The sequence below is a fragment of the Arabidopsis lyrata genome, assembly GCF_000004255.2.
Source record: "Arabidopsis lyrata subsp. lyrata unplaced genomic scaffold ARALYscaffold_5, whole genome shotgun sequence".
NCBI classification, from domain to species: domain Eukaryota; kingdom Viridiplantae; phylum Streptophyta; class Magnoliopsida; order Brassicales; family Brassicaceae; genus Arabidopsis; species Arabidopsis lyrata.
The window spans coordinates 3,492,177-3,510,843 of NW_003302551.1; the positions used below are offsets into that span (position 1 = coordinate 3,492,177).

The window sequence follows — 18,667 nt, forward strand, 5'->3', positions numbered from 1 at the left end:
AGTGCATCCTGAATCGTATCTGGTTTATGAAGTATTAAGTCTTCTTTAAACCTTGAATCATGTCGCAATCCTTTTCGTAGGGCAGATAAAGTTGATTGCTGCGAGATTCTTGGGAGTTTTGACAGTACTCCTTTGAATTTGGTGATGAAAACTCGAAGTGACTCATTAGATCCTTGCGATAAGTTCCAAAGATCGGCATCTGAAACGCTTTTATCCATAAGGATAGAGTATTGCTTTAAGAATACGGCTGATAGTTCGTCGAAATTACTGATCGAACCCGGCTCTAATTGGGTGAACCACATTAGAGCTTGGCCACATAGATTCTCCGAAAACAGCTTGCAGTAGCCTGCGTCCTCATCAGCTTCATCCAATTCGACTCTTCCAGCAGCGATCAGAAAAGCTGCGAGATAGCTTTTTGGATCCTCCAATCCGCTGTAAGGATCCAATTTGAGTTTCCGGGAATCTTTGATCCTCAAACTCGCAATTCGCGAGATGAAAGGTGTTCGCCTAGCTTCTTCAATGACTCGATTGATGTCTGGCTCTGAACTTGTAGCTTGATGAAATTTTGATTTCATTTCTTTTAATTCCTGGCTAACCTTCCTCATGGTCTCGAACTGGTCGAGGTTCTCCTGCTCGTACTGAGCTGCAAGTTGTTCTTCATCTCCAAGCTGCGTCTCTTCTTCCAACGTCTGAGCTGCATTATTAGTAGCACCGGGAGTTGTTTGTCCGCTGGTTTCATTTCGTGCAGCGGAACTTGGCGAGTTGAATATCCCTCTTCGGATTCCCACCGGGTTTCCTGCACTTAAAGAGCGAACACGAGTTTGTATAGTATTGACGTTTTGACTAAGAGATACCTGGGATGTTTGCAACGTATCGACGGCCTTTTCCACATCCGAGAACTTTTGTGATATGTCCGACATGGTTTGCTGCATAGCTTTGAGGGTTTCGGCCAATGATGTCTCAGCAGCGTCTCCTCCGGACATTGTTGCTTATCTCAGAAGTGTGATAAAGAAAAAATCTGACCACTCAAGAATCTCTATCCCCACAGACGGCGCCAAAATGTGGATGTCGGATTCACACACTCAAGTATTTTATTAAGTAGGAAAGACTATTCTTGAGGGACAAAAATGAATATGTATAAACTTATAATTTGATACGAAAATTGCTATAGTATTTCTCTCTTGAGAGGAAGATCCCCTTTACATGGCCATTGGCCTTTATATTTATACATAGAGAAACGACATTAAAATGAATAATTAAGTACAATTATTTCTTCTTAAATGTGTCCGTTTTGATTCTTCGACTTTAATGCTCAACGTTTGAATTTGAGTTGACTCTGATCTTCATGGGCCTCGCCTCTTTTGGCCCAAGTGTCCTTGAACCGACTTACCCGTATCTTCTACACCGAACTCGTGTCACAGTGCAGTCACTTCGGATTCTCGAAATGGTGACAACCACTTCGACCGTCCCTTCGGCTCACGGGTCCAATGGGCTTCATCCTTTATGGGCCATTATCTTGATTACGTGGCAATCTTTGGTTGGTCTCGTACTTCTGGTGCGGGATCCGACACCAACAAAGGCCCTGACAAATTCTTCCTGCTCTATCCCCTCCCGCATGTGTCTCAAACAGAGCCAACACATCAATGTTTTTTTTTTCAGCATATAGCGAATTGCTCTCCTGAAATTAGGTTTGTTCGCCCCCCGGCAGTTCCACAATAAACAATCCATTAAAAAATGTTGGTATCTTCTCCAAACTGCCGGGGCAACTCGTTATGCCCTCTCCGATCTTCCTCCATCTGCTGCATTTTTCTGCAGCTCGCCATCATTCATCTCCATACTAGTCTCTGAAGTCCGGTGAAGCTGTTCAGTGTCTTGCGTGTCCAAAGCCAAACCCCTCTCCATCGGCTGAACCGCACGATCACTGAAAACCACTCCTCTTTGTCTTCCTGGACTCACTGTTTCAACCCGTAATCTTTTTCCATTAGCAATTAAAACTTCTTCTCCTTTTCTTGGGCCAAAAACCAGCCCACGTGAAGGTTTCGTCACAACCCATTGCTTTTGTGTTGGCCCATTAGCATCTGTTCCCTTAGGCCCACCTCCTCTCCTAGCCTTAGGGACATAACGACCCACGTTTTTATTTGTTTTCTCTGTTGGCAAATTAACATTTCCCTCCTTAACTTGCAGGATACGCCCTTCCATATACGATCGAGCCAGGACACTTTCATTCTCCTTATTCGGTCCACTAGACATGGCAACTTCCCTTAAATCACGAGATACCGAATTATCTTCCAACCTTCCAAATCTGTTTGATATCTCCAATTCCCGATTTCCCGTGATTTCCCGGAGATTTCTCCCTACATTCCCGTTAGATGTCCCTGCCGCAAACACCATATTGTTCACCGGTGGTTCCTGCCGTCTTCCTCCTCTTCTGACCACCGTGAACCCATCATCTTGACTTGCTTGTACCGCAATTTCCTTTCCTTTACTCGATTGTGCTGGGACCAAATCTCTATCCACAACAGCCTTGGGACACCCATGAACTAGATGACCATACATTCCACATTGAGAACATATTTTCAGTAGTCCCTCATAAGCAACATAGTACCTTTCTCCATTAATTAACACTGACCCCTTAAGAGGCTTCGCTAGATTCACCTCCACGCACACTCTAGCAAAACGAGCTCTTTCAAAGTTCAACGTCGTTAAATCCACCTTTAGAGGTTTTCCCAACCCTCGTGCAATGCCCATTAAGATCGACTTATGATAGTAATTCACCGGGATATTCGTTAAACGCACCCACACCGGCGTTGTAACAATGTCGTCCCATAACGGATCAAAAGACGATGACCAATCTTGCACCATTAAGTAATTCCCAAAAATTCTCCACGGACCTCCTGTCAATGCAAACATGTACTCTTCCTCCAACTCAAACCGAATCATGTAGAACTGGCGAGGTAAGTCCATAACATACATAGCTCCTGTTGGCTTCCACAACTCCCGCAGCTTTCGGCTCAACACCGAAATCGGAACCTGACTTCCCAACACTTTCACCACCATACACCGTTTCCATAGCCCATTCATCGCCTCTATGACCTCTGCACCGATTGTTATCACCGGCTCCCCATCCTCTCCATTAGGAAACTCCAACTGAAGCCTCGATCTCACAAACTCATCATCCAAAACACTCTCCGGCGTCGGCATACCACCCCCCAAACCTCCCCTGGCTTTCGCTACCCATGACTGGACACCATCAGGCGGATCCCCCGGAGGTCGAACCCTTTCCCCGATATCCATCATGGTAGCATCCTGCACTCCTGTCGCCGTCGTCTCCAAATCGCCCTCGCTCTCCATTCCAAAGGTATATTATTATGACGCTATTTATTAAGTTTCCTCCATGAATATGTTGCACATACTTTTAAGATTTTTCTTTCTTCTTAGGTAAACTCTCTATATTGCTTTAGGAAGAAGAATTAACTAGTATATATATTGAATGACGACTTAATATTTGCTATATTTTTACAAAAGGAAGTTTAACAATAACAGAGAGGTTTTCCTAAAATATGTTACTCTTTTGAAAGGTAAATGTAGTTAATTTCCAAACAAAACAAAAAAATGTTTTTTTTTTTACCTACTTTATAACTAGAAGAGAGTTATTTACATTTAACTCTGGAAGAGAGCCTTCCATATCTTGATTGCCATTTAAGTTAATTGTATATATAGTAGAAAATCAAAAGAAGACTGCTTGGAAATTTACCAATCAAGTTGAGAGAGGATAGGTTTGAGATATTTTGGGGAAACAAGACCTAGGTAAAGTTCCTCTAGATTTGTCAAATTCTGGACAAGTTTGCTAAGAAATGACTTTTGGGCTGATAAAGAATTAGAATAAAGATCAAGAGACACTAGCTAGCTTGGTTAGATGAAGAAGCTCTGTTGGAATTATACCCGATAACCAAGAATCAGAAAGATTGAGTCGTGATAACGCCATGAGTTTCTTGAATTGATTTGGTATCATAGAAGGCTCGAAATCGTTGTTAGCAAGATTGAGGAGTACACGAAGCTCTTATAGCTGAAAAAGGCTACTATTGGAATTGAGTTTGCCATGGAAGCAGCTGAAACGAAGGTCTAGCTCGATCACTTTGCCGGACTTGGCATCGCACACATGATACCGTCCCATGAACAACAATCACTACTCTTTGCCCATGATTTCGTTTTCGGTTAAGAAATACTAGAAAAAAAATCAGTATCAAGATTCTGAATCGTAAACTCGCTCTCGAATTCAAGAAGGGCATCTCTTTGGTCGGGGCGGCATAAGTGCCGTGTAGGAGAAGCAAACTATGATAATGAAGTAAGAAAAGGAAACAGATTGAACGAAGAAGAAATTGAAAATATGAGAGTGCAAAGTTTTCTAAGTAATGAAAAATCTATTGATGTAATATAGTGTTGTGGATCTCTCTCTAGTCTCTTTGCGTTATGTAATATATATTCACATACACACCTTAAACTCAATAAACGTTTTCCATGACATTAGCTGCATGAACCGTACAATTCATTTGAACCGAAATAATTGATTTTTTTCATTGATTTGAACAAAGCCTTTTTTTAAAAAAATGTTTTATTGTCCAAAATTACCATCAAAATGGCAAAATTAATCCTACAAATTGTAGGTAGGATTACTAAACATAAATTTTGGTTGTATTTTTGAAATTACATCTTAAATATCATATTTTGTTAAGTAAAACTTGTTTTGTGGTGTATATAGGTTTTATAGTCTTTTTTTTTTTTTTTGTGTTTTTGAGAAAATATAGGTTTCATAGTTCAAAAATATATGCACTTTGTAAACCAGAAGTCTGATTTTTGGACACTATAGTGTCAGTAATTATAGTATATGGATGCAGAATTACTGATCTTAAAATTGGAGGGATCCAAGACGATTTTCGCATTATAACACAATAGACACTAGTCTAGTCAAGATCTAATAATTGAGATGTGAAACGAAAAGGAGATGGAACCGTGTATGAAATCAATTAGACCCGACCCAGATTGACCCGTCCCGATCCTTTACCCGGTTGAGATTTACATATCCTTTTGGGCTTTGAGGGTTGAATCCTCTAGTCGACTATTCGCTATACGTTGATCACAAATATACTAAAGTGTCTAATAAAAAATAGATTAATTGAAAAACACATTCGTTAATTCATAATTGATCTCCATTACACTAACATTGTAATTTGGTTTTGAAATCAATAAATTTACTCAAAAAAATATTAATGCATCGATATTGAAAAAAAGAATTGCATATATAGAGAATAAATCTCTCTTATTAGTCTTCCTTGTTCCTTAGTTTGTTTTGTGTTAGCTTCTTCTCAAACTGTAAATCAAAAGAGAAAGGTAAATTAGTTACAAGATACAAGTTGCAACAATATTTTCATATCTATGCTTCAATTGTTGATTAAATACCTCACAATTTGAAATGACCTAACGTGATCATCGACGTCCGGTCACGAACCATTGAGGGTTTTGTGTAATGACAATGTGTCCAATTGTCAATCCAAAGATGACTCCAGGTGCTAACGCTATGGCAGCTGCAATCCAACTTATTACTTCTTCTTCTTCCTCTGATTCTTGCTCTTGTGGTTGCTCCATGTCAACGTTTCCACAACTTTTACTAAGAGGAAGACCACATAGTCCAAAGTTTTCTTCAAAAGACCAAGCATCTTGTGTTTGAAACTGTGCGCGTTGTGGTATTGGACCGACGAGCTGGTTGTGTGAAACCGTAATGTTAGATAGGCTAGTGAGGTCTCCGAGAGTAGGTGGGATATGACCTGAGAGCTTGTTATGTGATAAGTCTAGTGACTCAAGTTGAGTAAGATTCGCCAAAGATGAAGGGATGTTACCAGTGAAACCGTTACTTGACATATTAAGCACTATAAGATCCTTGAGCATACCAATGGATTGAGGGATCTTTCCTCGGAGTTTGTTTCCCGAAAAATCGATGGCTGTTGGGAGTGTAAAAATCCGTAGTTTCATCTCTAGTCCTTTACTCATCGAGTCGTAGTAATAACCTCCACCATATCCAATGTAGTCAAATCCTGAAAAATCTTTACGTGTTGTCATGTTCCAATCAGCAAAGTAGTATGATGGCAAGTTCCCGGTGAAGTGATTGTTGGCTATGTCAATGATTTGCAGCTTGGGGAACCCAAAAGTATGATGAAGATTGTATAAGAGTCCGTTGAATTTGTTGTTGCGGAGTACAAGTACTTGTAGCTTAGGCAAAGAATTCAACCAGAATGGAAAAGAGCCATTGATTTCGTTACTTCCCACGTTGAAAACTTCCAAGCTAGAGCAGCTTTTCAAAGACCTTGGAAGTGTTCCCACCAATTTGTTGTGGCTGACGTCAAGTGAAATTAACTTGGTAGCATTGGTAAATATTTCTGGAACGTTTCCACTGAGTTGATTATTGCGGAGGTTAAGCACTGAGAGATAGTTATTCAGTTTCTTTAAACACCGAGGTATTGAGCCGGTGAAGTTGTTGTTCGATAAATCAAGGACTTGTAGAGAGCTTAGCTGACAAATTGATCGCGGGATCTTTCCCGTGAAGTTGTTTTGGGAGACGAGCAGGGCTTCCATATAGACTGGTCGGATAACTAACGGTCCTTGGAACGCATTTAAACTCAAATCTAACAAAATAATCTTCGGTCTTGGGAAATCATTTGAGAATCTTTCGAGACCAGTAAAAGAGTTGGTGGAAAGATTAAGTATCATCAACTGTGGTAGTTTCCATACCCATTGCGGCACTTGACCTTTGATTTTGTTGTTGGAGAGGTCTAAGTCAGAAATATGTTGTAGGTTTCTTACGAACTCTGGAAACTCTGTGATACCACAGCCTGACAAGAGCAACTGGTTCATGCGTGATGGTAGCTTGGAAACTGAACCCATCTTTGTTGTTGAGACGTGCACCCCGGATAGATGCAATGAAGATAGGAGACTAAGATGTGAGAATATGATACTTAAATCAACAGTATTGGTGGTGTTCAAATAGCTTAGGTCCAGATCTATGAGCCCCTTGAGTTGCAAGAAGATACTAAAGTCGACTGTCATCCCCGCGTTAAAATGGGAAAGATCAAGCTGGTAGAGATTGACTAATCTTGAAATGGATTTTGGGATTGACCCTCTGAAATGGTTATGGCTGAGTGATAACCTTTCTAGTTTAGACGGTGAAGAGCTATTCCCAAATTCAAGAATATCGTTGAGTTGATTATTTTTCAAAACAATAGAAGTCAAAGAAGGAATGTTGAAGAGAGAAGATGGAAGAGTTCCATTGAAAGTGTTGTCACTCGCATCAAAAGTCTCCAAGTTAGAGAGTAAACTCATATTTGGAGGGAGTGAACCTTTGAAATGATTGTCAGCGAGTGATAAATCTGTCAACTTTGTAAGATTGAGTAGTGAAAGAGGAAAGTTACCACTAAGCATATTAGAACCAACGCGTAAAGTGGTTAGTTGCTCAAGATTGACAAACGAAGACGGAATTTGGCCATCAAATCTATTTGAAGAAAGGTCAAGGTAGGTGAGATTGAAAAGGTTTCCAAAGGAAGAAGGGATCGGACCACTAAAATAATTATCTGAAAGGTCGAGAACGGATAGATTAGTAAGATTTCCAAATGAAGATGGAATCTTTCCATGGAATTTGCAAAACTGAAGTTTCAAAGTGTTCAAATGCTTGAGGTTTTCGATAGAGTAAGGTATGTTACCTAAAAGTTTTATCCAAGAAAGATCCAACGAAACAAGAGAGTTCTTTACATTAAACTCTGGAAGAGTACCTTCCATATCTTGATTTCCGTTCAAGTTAATGGATTGTATAGTAGGAATCAAAAAAAGACTGCTTGGAAATTCACCAATCAAGTTGCAATCATCAAGAGAGAGTGATTTGAGAGATGATAGGTTTGAGATATTTTGAGGAATTTCGGAAGAAATGTTAACAAGACCTAGGTAAAGTTCCTCTAGGTTTGTCAAATTTTGGACGAGTTTGCTAAGAAATGACTTTTCAGCTGATAAAGAATTAGAATAAAGATCGAGAGACACTAACTTGGTTAGATGAAGAAGCTCTGTTGGAATTATACCCGAGAACCAAGAATCGGAAAGATTGAGTCTTGTTAACTCCATGAGTTTATTGAATTGAGTTGGTATCATAGAAGACTCGAAATCGTTGTTAGCAAGATTGAGGACACGAAGCTTTTGTAGCTTAAAAAGACTACTATTGGCATTGAGTATTCCGTGGAAGCAGCTACAACTAAGGTCTAGCTCGATCACTTCGCCGGACTTGGCATTGCACGTGATACCGTCCCATGAACAACAATCACTACTCTTTGCCCACGATTTCGTTTTTGGGTAAGAAATACTAGAAAAATAATCAGTATCAAGATTCCGAATCGTAAACTCGCTTTCGAAGTCAAGAAGGGCATCCCTTTGGTCGGGGCGGCATAAGTGCCGTGTAGGAGAAGCAAAGGTGTTTATAAAATTTAAAATGAAAAGGAAACAAATTGAACGAAGAAGAAAGCTCATTTTTTGAAAATATGAGAATGCAAAGTTTTCTAAGTAATGAAAAATCTGTTGATGAAATTTAGTTTTGTTGATCTCTAGTCTTAGTGTATGTATATATACACATACACACCTAAACTCAATAAACGTTTTCCATGACATGAGCTTCATCGACATCATTTGAAAAGTCTTCTGTTTGCACCGAAGTAATTGATTTGTTTACATTGATTTTGTGTGTGTATGTATTGTGTGTTTCCATTTATATTAATAGTTTGTAGTTTTAAGGTAGTGTGTGTTTTTATTGATATATGCACTTGTAATTAGAAGTCTGATTTTTGGACACTATAGTATAGTGTCAGTAATTATAGTAAATGGATGCGTAATTAATTGGAGGGATCCAAGACGATTTTCGCATTATAACACAATAGACACTAGTGTAGTCGAGATCTAAAATTCGAAATATATATGAAATGAAAAAGAGATGGAACCGTGTATGAAAGAAGCTCATGACTTATGAGTTTCTTCCTCTTTTATCTTTTGAGAGAAGACAAAAGTGGTGATGTGATGATGTAACTATGTGAATGTGTTATGTGTGTATAAAGATGTGAATCCTATAATGTCTTTGTATGTGCATGATTAATTATGTTCTTGTCGTTTATTCATCAAAAACGTTTTCCATGAGTTTTATCTTCTTATACAACATATAAATTAGATCGGTTGAATATGTTTTAATATTATTTGATGGTGTTTTTTAATATAATTTTTCCTATTAAGTTTCTTTTGTACTTGAATTCCCTGACCTATTGTTTAGCCCATAGTGTTAAAATTAGGAACGCGTCCAACCCGGTTTTCCAATTTGATGTGGTATGGTTGACAAAATAAACTAAAATAATGTCATTTATGTTAATTCAAAGGATATACTTTTTATATTACTAAACAATGGACAAAAATCAGTGTAAAATAAACATTTTTATGAAATCAATCTCATAGATCAAAACCAATGTAGTGAAATTTTATGAAATTCGAGGTTTCTTGTGGGAAAACTACTGGTTCTAATGAAAGTAGTTTTTTGACCAAAAAGTCAGAATTCGATCACGGAAAAAAATAAAAATAAAATATGAACTGCGTAAACCAAGAATCTTGAAATGAGTTTTTCGATCCTAGTAATTAATTAGTAAGCGAGAAGCTTCCCAATCCCAGCAGAGGGAAAAAAAAACAAAGCCCGTGAAGATTCTTTAGACAAAGAAAAACACTTCCATTCACACACAAGCACAATAAACATTGACAAACACTTTGGTGCTTCTACTCGTCGGTACCAAAGTAGCGATCACCAAACTCACCCAAGCCTGGTATAACCCGGAACTCTTCGTTCAGACACTGATCGATTTCTGACGTGACAATCTTCAACTTTGGAAACCGTTTGCAGACGCAATGGATTCCTTCTGGCGCCTGTACAATACAGAATCTTTTGTGAGTTTTATGACTGAGAGATAGAGAGAGACGGACCAAGTTACGGTCGGTTTTAAGACTCACTGAGATGAGATTGAGGAATATAATTTGGGCTTCAGGTACTCCTTTCTGTATGAGTAGTTCTATTGCCTGATTTGCAGAGTTACCTTCACCATGGAAAGATTCAGAGAATATACACTTCAAAGCAGAATATAGAGAAATAGAAGAAAGTGAAATTACCTGTGCCTAAAACGGGATCTAATAGCAGGACATGACGCTCGGAGATATCACTTGGAAGCTTCTCGTATATAAGCTGATTCAAATGCGAGAAAGTTTCTGAGTTTTAGAAAAGAGACAATATCTTTGTAAACTGTTGTTGGAACGAAGTAAAAAAAAAAAAAAAACCTGCATTCCATTGTCGCCGTCACGATGGATGAGAATCTTCCCTATCTTAATCCCTTTGCAACATGCGCGTAATGCGTTTTCCATGCTTTCACCACTAACAAACCGTACAAAACAGAAAATTTTAGGCAAGAGAAAAGAATTAAAAAAGGCACTCACTCAACACATGAGAAAACCTATGCTTCCACTGTTTGTTACCCATGTTCCATAGTTTGAACATATAAACAAATTGGAATATTAAAAAGCTCATGTGTCCATTATTAAGAACTCTAAAACACGTAATACCTTTTAACGCTCACCTTCGAATGACTGAGACCCCACAAAGTTTCTTGCAGAAATCAACACCGCTATACACAGATCCTGATTTGTAAAAAATAGAAATTATGATTGTGTGGATGAAATCAATCAGAAAATGCCAAAGCATGAGGTTTTCACTTTGATTTCCACAAGGCACATACAATCATTCTAGATCCATGTGACAGAGACGTTAAAGGATCTCACCAACTAGAATTTCAGACACCATGACTACCATTAAAATAAAAAATTATAAAGTCTAGGCACAGCTCAAGCCATCTCCTCTTATACCTGTTGGAGTAACTACTTGTTTCTCAGTGAAAGGCAAATGGCCAAGACCATGCTCCACAACCTGAAATAAAGGCATCAACAATTGAAATGACTAGGCTTGGAAGCTGAGTAACATTTAAAGGGATGACACCAGTTAAGAGAGTACCAAACGAATGAGGCGATCTGAGTAAAACACAAAGTCATGTTTTGATATGTCCTTCTCTCGAATGAGTGTGTGCATGCCTCTTATCTGAAATTATGATCTTAAAGTGAGAAGATGGTTTTAAGCCTTACTGTCTGAATCAAGAAAGTCAAACAGCTGAAAAAGGCAGAAATTACCTGAAATGTTGATTCAATAACAAAAACGTTTGGGTAGATTTTGCAGAGATCATGTTGCCCAAGTTTTGTGTGGATATGTTGCACAATCAAATCAACTGCAACGTGATTGTCACCTCCTCGGGGAATGATCACATCTGCGTATTTCTTTGAGGGGAGCACAAAATCATCGAACGCGGGCTTCACAAACTTTGCATACTGCAAATGAACATAACACCCTCAAAACAAGAAAAGTGGAAATATAAAGCTCAGAAAACAATAGTGTTTAATAGAAGAACAGTTCAAAGAGCGGATTTAAACCAGAGTCACACAAACAACAGGAGGGACATTGAATTGTTCAGTATTGGAAAAAAAAACCTATAAGTTGCTAATTCCTGGTCTCGTATTCACACATTAGAGCACTAACTTAGATAGGTGAACCTTAGTGACAAATTTGACACCAAAACCTGAAACAAAGACTAACCTGTTCAAGCACAGAATCAACATCCCTACCCCTCTCAACCGTGTCACGCCTGATTCTGCGAGCAAGCCTCACATCAGCATCTGGAACCAATAAATAGCTAAGATGAGGACTTTTTTAACTTCAAAGAGGATTATAGTTGTGCAGAACAGATAAGGTCAACTGAAAGAGAACAAAAAAAAGAAAGAGAGACAATACAGTGCAGCTAGTTAACCTGTGTCAACGAAGATCTTCATATTCATCAAGTCCCGAACTCTTGAGTCATGGAAAACTAGAATCCCTTCCAAAATTATGACATCACAAGCATTGACCTGACAAAAATTGATTTTAACAAGGGATAATTCGAAGATTCAGCCACATGAAGTTAGAAGCTAAACCCATAAAACCACAGAAAGGAACCATATAAGGAGGTCAAACAAATGAAGACACATCTTAGAAAACAGCCACATAAAAATCAACCACAGAAGATTATGCACCTGGCGAAAAGCATCTAATTTACGTTGATGGGTTTTGAAGTCGTAAATTGGAATTTGATAGGGTTGCCCACTCTTGAGTGTGTCAACGCAATGCAAAAGCTGCTCAGTGTCAAAGGCATCTGAGAAAAAAACGAGAAACAACAGACGGTCAAATTTCACCAAAATTTTCCTCAGCTGACTACCAGTATTCCCAAATCAGAAGAACCAACTTACCAGGATGATCAAAATTGTATTCTTGTACATGCTCCAGTTCTTCAGATGTCAGACCACGGTAAAAGGAATCCTAATCAAACAAACAGCATCAGAGTACCACAACAAAGAGGGAATCTCAAAAGAACTGAGAACAGGACTAGCTACAGAATCTAACCTGGTTAACTAGAACAATGCGATGATCATGAAGTTGCTGAATAATCATGTCACACACCGTGGTCTTACCAGAAGCAGTACCACCAGTTACTCCTACATAAAGTCAAAGGAAAACAAAATTCTCTAAACAAAGGATAACAAGATTAAACCCTAGAAACTGATATTGATCCAGATTACTCTAATCTTAGGAATCACAAATGCTACCGGAAATTTCGAAAAGCTAAAACCCTAAGATAAAACCCTATATAATGCAGTAGAAGCGCCAATTTAAAGAAATTGAGAGATAATACACGATGATCGGAATTAGAGAAAGTTCGATTGTTGACTAAAGCAAGAATCAAAGCGCGAGAATCGAAAATCACCGATAACGAAGGGCTGATGAGGAGCGGCGGGATCGTCGATAGCGGAAAAAGATGAATTACTCAAACGGAAGTGAGAAGGAGAAGAGACGGAGGATTTCGACGGAGAAGAGAGGAGACCGTCAAGGCGAAGACCGGAGAAGTGAGGCCCCGATGCCTTCTCCATGACATAGTCAATCGCATTAGAATCTTCCGGCATTGAATATTCCGGTGAATGTAAAGAGAGTGAAAATTCCGATTTGGTCTCCGGAGAAGAAAAAAAGGATTCGTAAGTGATCAGTGACGACGATTTCTGCACAATTTAGCAACCCACTTGTCCACTCTCTCGCTCCCTCCGTCTTTTTAAAATGTTTTTTGGGAGAAACTCGAACGTATTAAAATACTCCTTGAATTAAAGAAACTAACCATAATAACAATAAGGTGACAACGACCTTATTTAAATTAAAAAAAAAACTAGATAAATATAAATCAAAACCGCTAAATCTAAATCTAAATCTAATTTTTCAACATTTCATCGGCTTAATTTTTAGAGATATTTTTGTTTTTACTAATATATGTATGTAGTTTTGCTATTTTTAATAAAATTTACGATGACAAAAAAATGATTACTACGGATTTTGGAAGTTTTATTTCAATTATAAATGTTGTATTTAATAAATAAAAATTGTTTATTTGATGTGCTGAAATGTTATTTTTTATGTACTAAACTAAATTGTGTACAAAAAAACTTGATATTAACAAAACAAATCAATAATGTTGTTTTTTTTGGTCAACATAATGTTCTTATTTATATATATATATAAAGTTTATCCACCAATCCATAAAGAAAATAACAAATTAATTCAAATTAATAATGTTGATGGCAGAAAAAATAAAAGACGATTATATGAGAAAGCATAATAAAGAATATTCCAACCGAACCAATCAAGTGGACAATCGGTTGAGAAAACATGAAAAACAAGATATATATAATAGAATAAGATCATAATTTCAAATATCCGAACTATATAAAATACAACAACAAGTACGAATTAATAATTCCAAAAATATTTATTCTCTCCCCACAAATATATATTCGATACATTACAAAAGCCTAAAATTCCTCAGTAAGCCCAAAAAAGTCCAATAGCCAACGATCCAACAACGAAAATGTATCCAACGGAAGCACGAAACCCATGACCCGAACTAGATCCAGAACCCGACCCTGAATCCGAACCTGAACCCGGAGAGGAAGCGGATTTGGAGTCAGAAGAGACAACGTTGACTTTAATCTTCATGCCTTGTTCGCAATGCCCAACGGTTCCACAAGCGAAGTAACGAGTACCGGTTTTAGAAAGCTTAACGACGTCGTTTCCAGAGCTTAAGGAATTGACTGATGTTCCCAGGTCACAACTCTTGTATGCCGTTTCGCTTCCTAGCTCCACAACGCTATGTAGTCCGGAGTACTTAAAAACTACAAGAAACAAATGGGTTGGTTAGTATAAAACCGGTCGGTTTTGATTATGAAACTGAGATTAGAGGGAAACGTACCGATTTGGTCGCCGACTTTGAAAGATTGATCAGAAGACCAAGAATCAAAATCAACGGATTGTTCCCAGCCTTGGCTCCCGCCGATCACATGTTGTGCTGCTAGCGTTGTCTTAACCGAGATTAAACCGGAGAAAACCAGGATAACAAGAACTGCTTGCATTTTCATTGGTTTAGTAGATTGAACTTGGTTTTGATATACTCAAGTTAAGTTACTGCTAGTTGATGTTATATATAGGAGAATGCATGGATATTAGTTGCGTAAGAGATCAAAGTTAGGAAGAAAAGAGACAAAAAATAATAACAAAGCTTGGAGTTGAATAAAAGCTAAGATCTTTAGTGGTTGTAGAATCTTTAAATTTGTGATATGTTCTGTTTTTGTTTATTTTGTTATTTATGTGAGTTATAGTAAAATGTATGCATCAGAATTGCCGAATAAGTTAAGAAGACAAAAAGCCTTCAACAAGCAAGGATTTTTTAAAAACTAATTATTTTCGAAGATGAGCTTATTTATAAAGGGTTATATTAATTTATATGCTCAGTTGACCAATTAATTAAATTTGTAGCCATAATGATTTGAAAATTGGGTAAGTATGAAAGAAAAATAAAATGCAAACCAAAAGTATCCTTCTTTTATTTATTAATTACACAAGTGCCATTGATCAGAGGATATTAATGTGCAGACATCACTGTTCATTTTGATATCGACTGTTGGTGTCGGATCCCGCACCAGAAGTACGAGACCAACCAAAGATTGCCACGTAATCAAGATAATGGCCCATAAAGGATGAAGCCCATTGGACCCGTGGGCCGAAGGGACGGTCGAAGTGGTTGTCACCATCTCGAGAATCCGAAGTGACTGCACTGAGACACGAGTTCGGTGTAGAAGACACGGGTAAGTCGGTTCAAGGACACTTGGGCCAAAAGAGGCGAGGCCCATGAAGATCAGAGTCAACTCAAATTCAAACGTTGAGCATTAAAGTCGAAGAATCAAAACGGACACATTTAAGAAGGAATAATTGTACTTAATTGTTCATTTTAATGTCGTTTCTCTATGTATAAATATAAAGGCCAATGGCCATGTAAAGGGGATCTTCCTCACGAAAGAGAGAAATACTATAGCAATTTTCGTATCAATTTATAAGTTTTTACATATTCATTTTTGTCCTTCAAGAATAATCTTTCCTACTTATTAAAATACTTGAGTGTGTGAATCCGACATCCACATTTTGGCGCCGCCTGTGGGGAGATAGGATTCTTGAGTGGTCAGATTTTTTCTTTTCTACATTTCCGAGATAAGCAACAATGTCCGGAGGAGACGCTGCTGAGACATCATTGGCCGAAACCCTCAAAGCTATGCAGCAAACCATGGCGGACATATCACAAAAGTTCTCGGATGTAGAAAAGGCCGTCGATACGTTGCAAACGTCCCAGGTATCTCTTAGTCAAAACGTCAATACTATACAAACTCGTGTTCGCTCTTTAAGTGTAGGAAACCCGGTGGGAATCCGAAGAGGGATATTCAACTCGACAAGTTCCGCTGCACGAAATGAAACTAGCGGACAAACAACTCCCGGTGCTACTAATAATGTAGCTCAGACGTTGGAAGAAGAGACGCAGCTCAGGGATGAAGAACAACTCGCAGCTCAATACGAGCAGGAGAACCTCGACCAGTTCGAGACCATGAGGAAGGTTAGCCAGGAATTAAAGGAAATGAAATCAAAATTTCATCAAGCTACAAGTTCAGAGCCAGACATCAATCGAGTCATTGAAGAAGCTAGGCGAACACCTTTCATCTCGCGAATTGCGAGTTTGAGGATCAAAGATTCCCGGAAACTCAAATTGGATCCTTACAGCGGATTGGAGGATCCAAAAAGCTATCTCGCAGCTTTTCTGATCGCTGCTGGAAGAGTCGAATTGGATGAAGCTGATGAGGACGCAGGCTACTGCAAGCTGTTTTCAGAGAATCTATGTGGCCAAGCTCTAATGTGGTTCACCCAATTAGAGCCGGGTTCGATCAGTAATTTCGACGAACTATCAGCCGTATTCTTAAAGCAATACTCTATCCTTATGGATAAAAGCGTTTCAGATGCCGATCTTTGGAACTTATCGCAAGGATCTAATGAGTCACTTCGAGTTTTCATCACCAAATTCAAAGGAGTACTGTCAAAACTCCCAAGAATCTCGCAGCAATCAGCTTTATCTGCCCTACGAAAAGGATTGCGACATGATTCAAGGTTTAAAGAAGACTTAATACTTCATAAACCAGATACAATTCAGGATGCACTCTTCCGTGCAAACAATTGGATGGAGGTAGAGGACGAAAAAGAAAGTTTTGCCAAAATAAATAAGCAAGAAAAGCCGGCAATCACCGTCCCTACCAAGAAGTTCGAGCCTAGGGAGAGCAAAGGACCAAGGAAATTTGGATCGCAACCCTTCAACAATACCGTCGGAAAGCAATTCCAAGGGAAAGGAAGATCAAACACTTGGGTCCGTGATGAAAGTCTATATTGTGACATTCATAAAGTGACCGGACATTTAACCAAGGATTGCAACGTTCTTAAAAAGCACCTCGCAGAGCTTTGGGCTAGTGGCGATCTTTCTAAATTCGATATAAAAGATTTTGTGAAGGAATACCACGAAGCAAAGGAAAACTCCAAAGATCAAGACTCCAAAAGACCAAGGTTATCCAACGAGGAAGAACCAAGGAGTTCGAAGGGTAAGATCAATGTGATTCTAGGAGGTTCCAGATTTTGCGGAGATTCAATAAGTTCCATCAAAAAGCATAGGCGAAATGTCTTACTCAAAGCAAGCTTGAGCGAAGAAATTGATTTTCAAGGTGCCTCAATATCATTTAACGAAGAAGAAACGCGGCATCTCGAAAGACCGCATGATGATGCTCTAGTCATTACTCTTGATGTCGCTAACTTCGAAGTATCAAGGATCCTTATAGATACAGGCAGTTCGGTCGACTTGATCTTTTTAAGTACTCTAGAAAAAATGGGAATCAGCCGAGGAGAGATAGTAGGACCCCCATCTCCGTTAGTTGCGTTCACAAGCGAGTCAGCCATGTCTCTCGGAACAATCAAGCTACCGGTCCTTGTCAAGAAGGTATCGAAGATCGTGGACTTCGTTGTCTTCGATAAGCCCGCAGCTTACAACATCATCCTCGGGACTCCCTGGATTTATCGGATGAAAGCAGTCCCCTCTACATACCATCAATGTATCAAATTTCCAACATCAAATGGGGTGGAAACAATTCGGGGAGATCAAGAAGCTTCACGGACGTGTTACTTAGCTAGCCACCGTTTGAAGATCCAATAGCAATTAACAAAGCCCGCAAAAAAAGGACTAAGGCAAAAATTTCCTAGTGGGTAGGAAAAAGAGGATGTGGTAGTAGAAGTGGTATTGGAAGAAGACAAACCAGATCGGAAAATTCGAATTGGAGCAACTTTGACTGGCCAAATAAAAGAAGCTTTGATCGAACTCTTAAGGAAAAACAAAGCATCATTTGCGTGGTCAGCAGTGGACATGCCTGGCATAAATCCGAGTATAATTTGTCATGAACTAAACGTGGATCCAAGCTTCAAACCGGTGAAACAAAAAAGAAGAAAGCTTGGAGTGGAGCGGGCAAAAATAGTAAATGACGAAGTGGATAAACTTTTGAAGATAGGGTCCATAAGAGAAGTGCAATATCCGGAGTGGGTAGCAAACACGGTCGTTGTCAAGAAAAAGAACGGGAAAGATAGGGTTTGCATCGATTTTACAGACCTGAATAAAGCATGTCCCAAAGATAGTTTCCCGCTCCCGCATATAGATCGACTTGTAGAGTCCACCGCTGGAAATGAGCTGTTAACGTTCATGGACGCCTTCTCGGGTTATAATAAGATAATGATGAACCCCGATGATCAAGAAAAGACGTCATTCATTACTGATAGAGGTATCTATTGTTACAAGGTAATGCCTTTTGGTTTGAAAAATGCAGGAGCAACTTACCAACGGTTGGTGAACAAAATGTTTCACAATCACCTCGGAAAGACTATGGAAGTCTACATAGATGATATGTTGGTTAAATCGTTAAAGAAAGAAGATCATGTTAAACATTTGGAAGACTGTTTTGATATTCTTAATAAATATCAAATGAAGCTGAACCCGGCGAAGTGCACATTTGGAGTCCCATCCGGAGAATTTCT

The 18,667-nt window shown here is 38.8% G+C and overlaps 4 protein-coding genes across 4 annotated transcripts; 1 reads left to right on the top strand and 3 right to left on the bottom strand.

Moving 5' to 3' along the window:
• Positions 1–5,484: 5,484 nt before the first annotated feature.
• LOC110228268 (receptor-like protein 12) lies at positions 5,485–6,936 on the bottom strand. The gene has a single exon (XM_021025047.1). It carries the CDS (start codon positions 6,934–6,936, stop codon positions 5,485–5,487), a length of 1,452 nt encoding a protein of 483 aa, XP_020880706.1.
• Positions 6,525–8,498, top strand: LOC110228636. Its single transcript, XM_021026502.1, is given in 1 exon segment — positions 6,525–8,498. A coding segment is annotated over 1 exon segment (276 nt). The 5' UTR covers positions 6,525–7,288; the 3' UTR covers positions 7,565–8,498.
• A 1,124-nt stretch (positions 8,499–9,622) lies between these two features.
• Positions 9,623–13,294, bottom strand: LOC9313093 (uridine kinase-like protein 2, chloroplastic). Its single transcript, XM_002876979.2, has 14 exons — positions 12,951–13,294; positions 12,590–12,681; positions 12,436–12,505; positions 12,223–12,341; positions 11,961–12,057; positions 11,750–11,829; positions 11,290–11,484; positions 11,117–11,200; positions 10,972–11,032; positions 10,686–10,746; positions 10,390–10,483; positions 10,225–10,297; positions 10,069–10,151; positions 9,623–9,984 (listed from the first exon to the last, which is right to left on the bottom strand). The coding sequence occupies exons 1-14, from the start codon at positions 13,144–13,146 to the stop codon at positions 9,838–9,840; spliced, it is 1,452 nt and encodes a 483-aa protein (XP_002877025.1). The 5' UTR covers positions 13,147–13,294; the 3' UTR covers positions 9,623–9,837.
• A 599-nt stretch (positions 13,295–13,893) lies between these two features.
• LOC9313094 (mavicyanin) lies at positions 13,894–14,854 on the bottom strand. Its single transcript, XM_021023985.1, has 2 exons — positions 14,478–14,854; positions 13,894–14,400 (listed from the first exon to the last, which is right to left on the bottom strand). The coding sequence occupies exons 1-2, from the start codon at positions 14,641–14,643 to the stop codon at positions 14,051–14,053; spliced, it is 516 nt and encodes a 171-aa protein (XP_020879644.1). The 5' UTR covers positions 14,644–14,854; the 3' UTR covers positions 13,894–14,050.
• Between the last annotated feature and the right edge of the window lie 3,813 nt (positions 14,855–18,667).

Bases quoted from the DNA above. Each gene is read 5' to 3' on its own strand.
- LOC110228268 (XM_021025047.1), bottom strand. From the start codon at position 6,936: ATGGGTTCAGTTTCCAAGCTACCATCACGCATGAACCAGTTGCTCTTG.
- LOC9313093 (XM_002876979.2), bottom strand. From the start codon at position 13,146: ATGCCGGAAGATTCTAATGCGATTGACTATGTCATGGAGAAGGCATCG. The intron at 11,830-11,960 runs GTTAACTAGCTG...TATTGGTTCCAG, and splicing joins GAAGATCTTCGTTGACACAG to ATGCTGATGTGAGGCTTGCT. The intron at 10,152-10,224 runs GTAATTTCACTT...TCCATGGTGAAG, and splicing joins AGATCCCGTTTTAGGCACAG to GTAACTCTGCAAATCAGGCA.
- LOC9313094 (XM_021023985.1), bottom strand. From the start codon at position 14,643: ATGAAAATGCAAGCAGTTCTTGTTATCCTGGTTTTCTCCGGTTTAATC. The intron at 14,401-14,477 runs GTACGTTTCCCT...TGTTTCTTGTAG, and splicing joins CAAAGTCGGCGACCAAATCG to TTTTTAAGTACTCCGGACTA.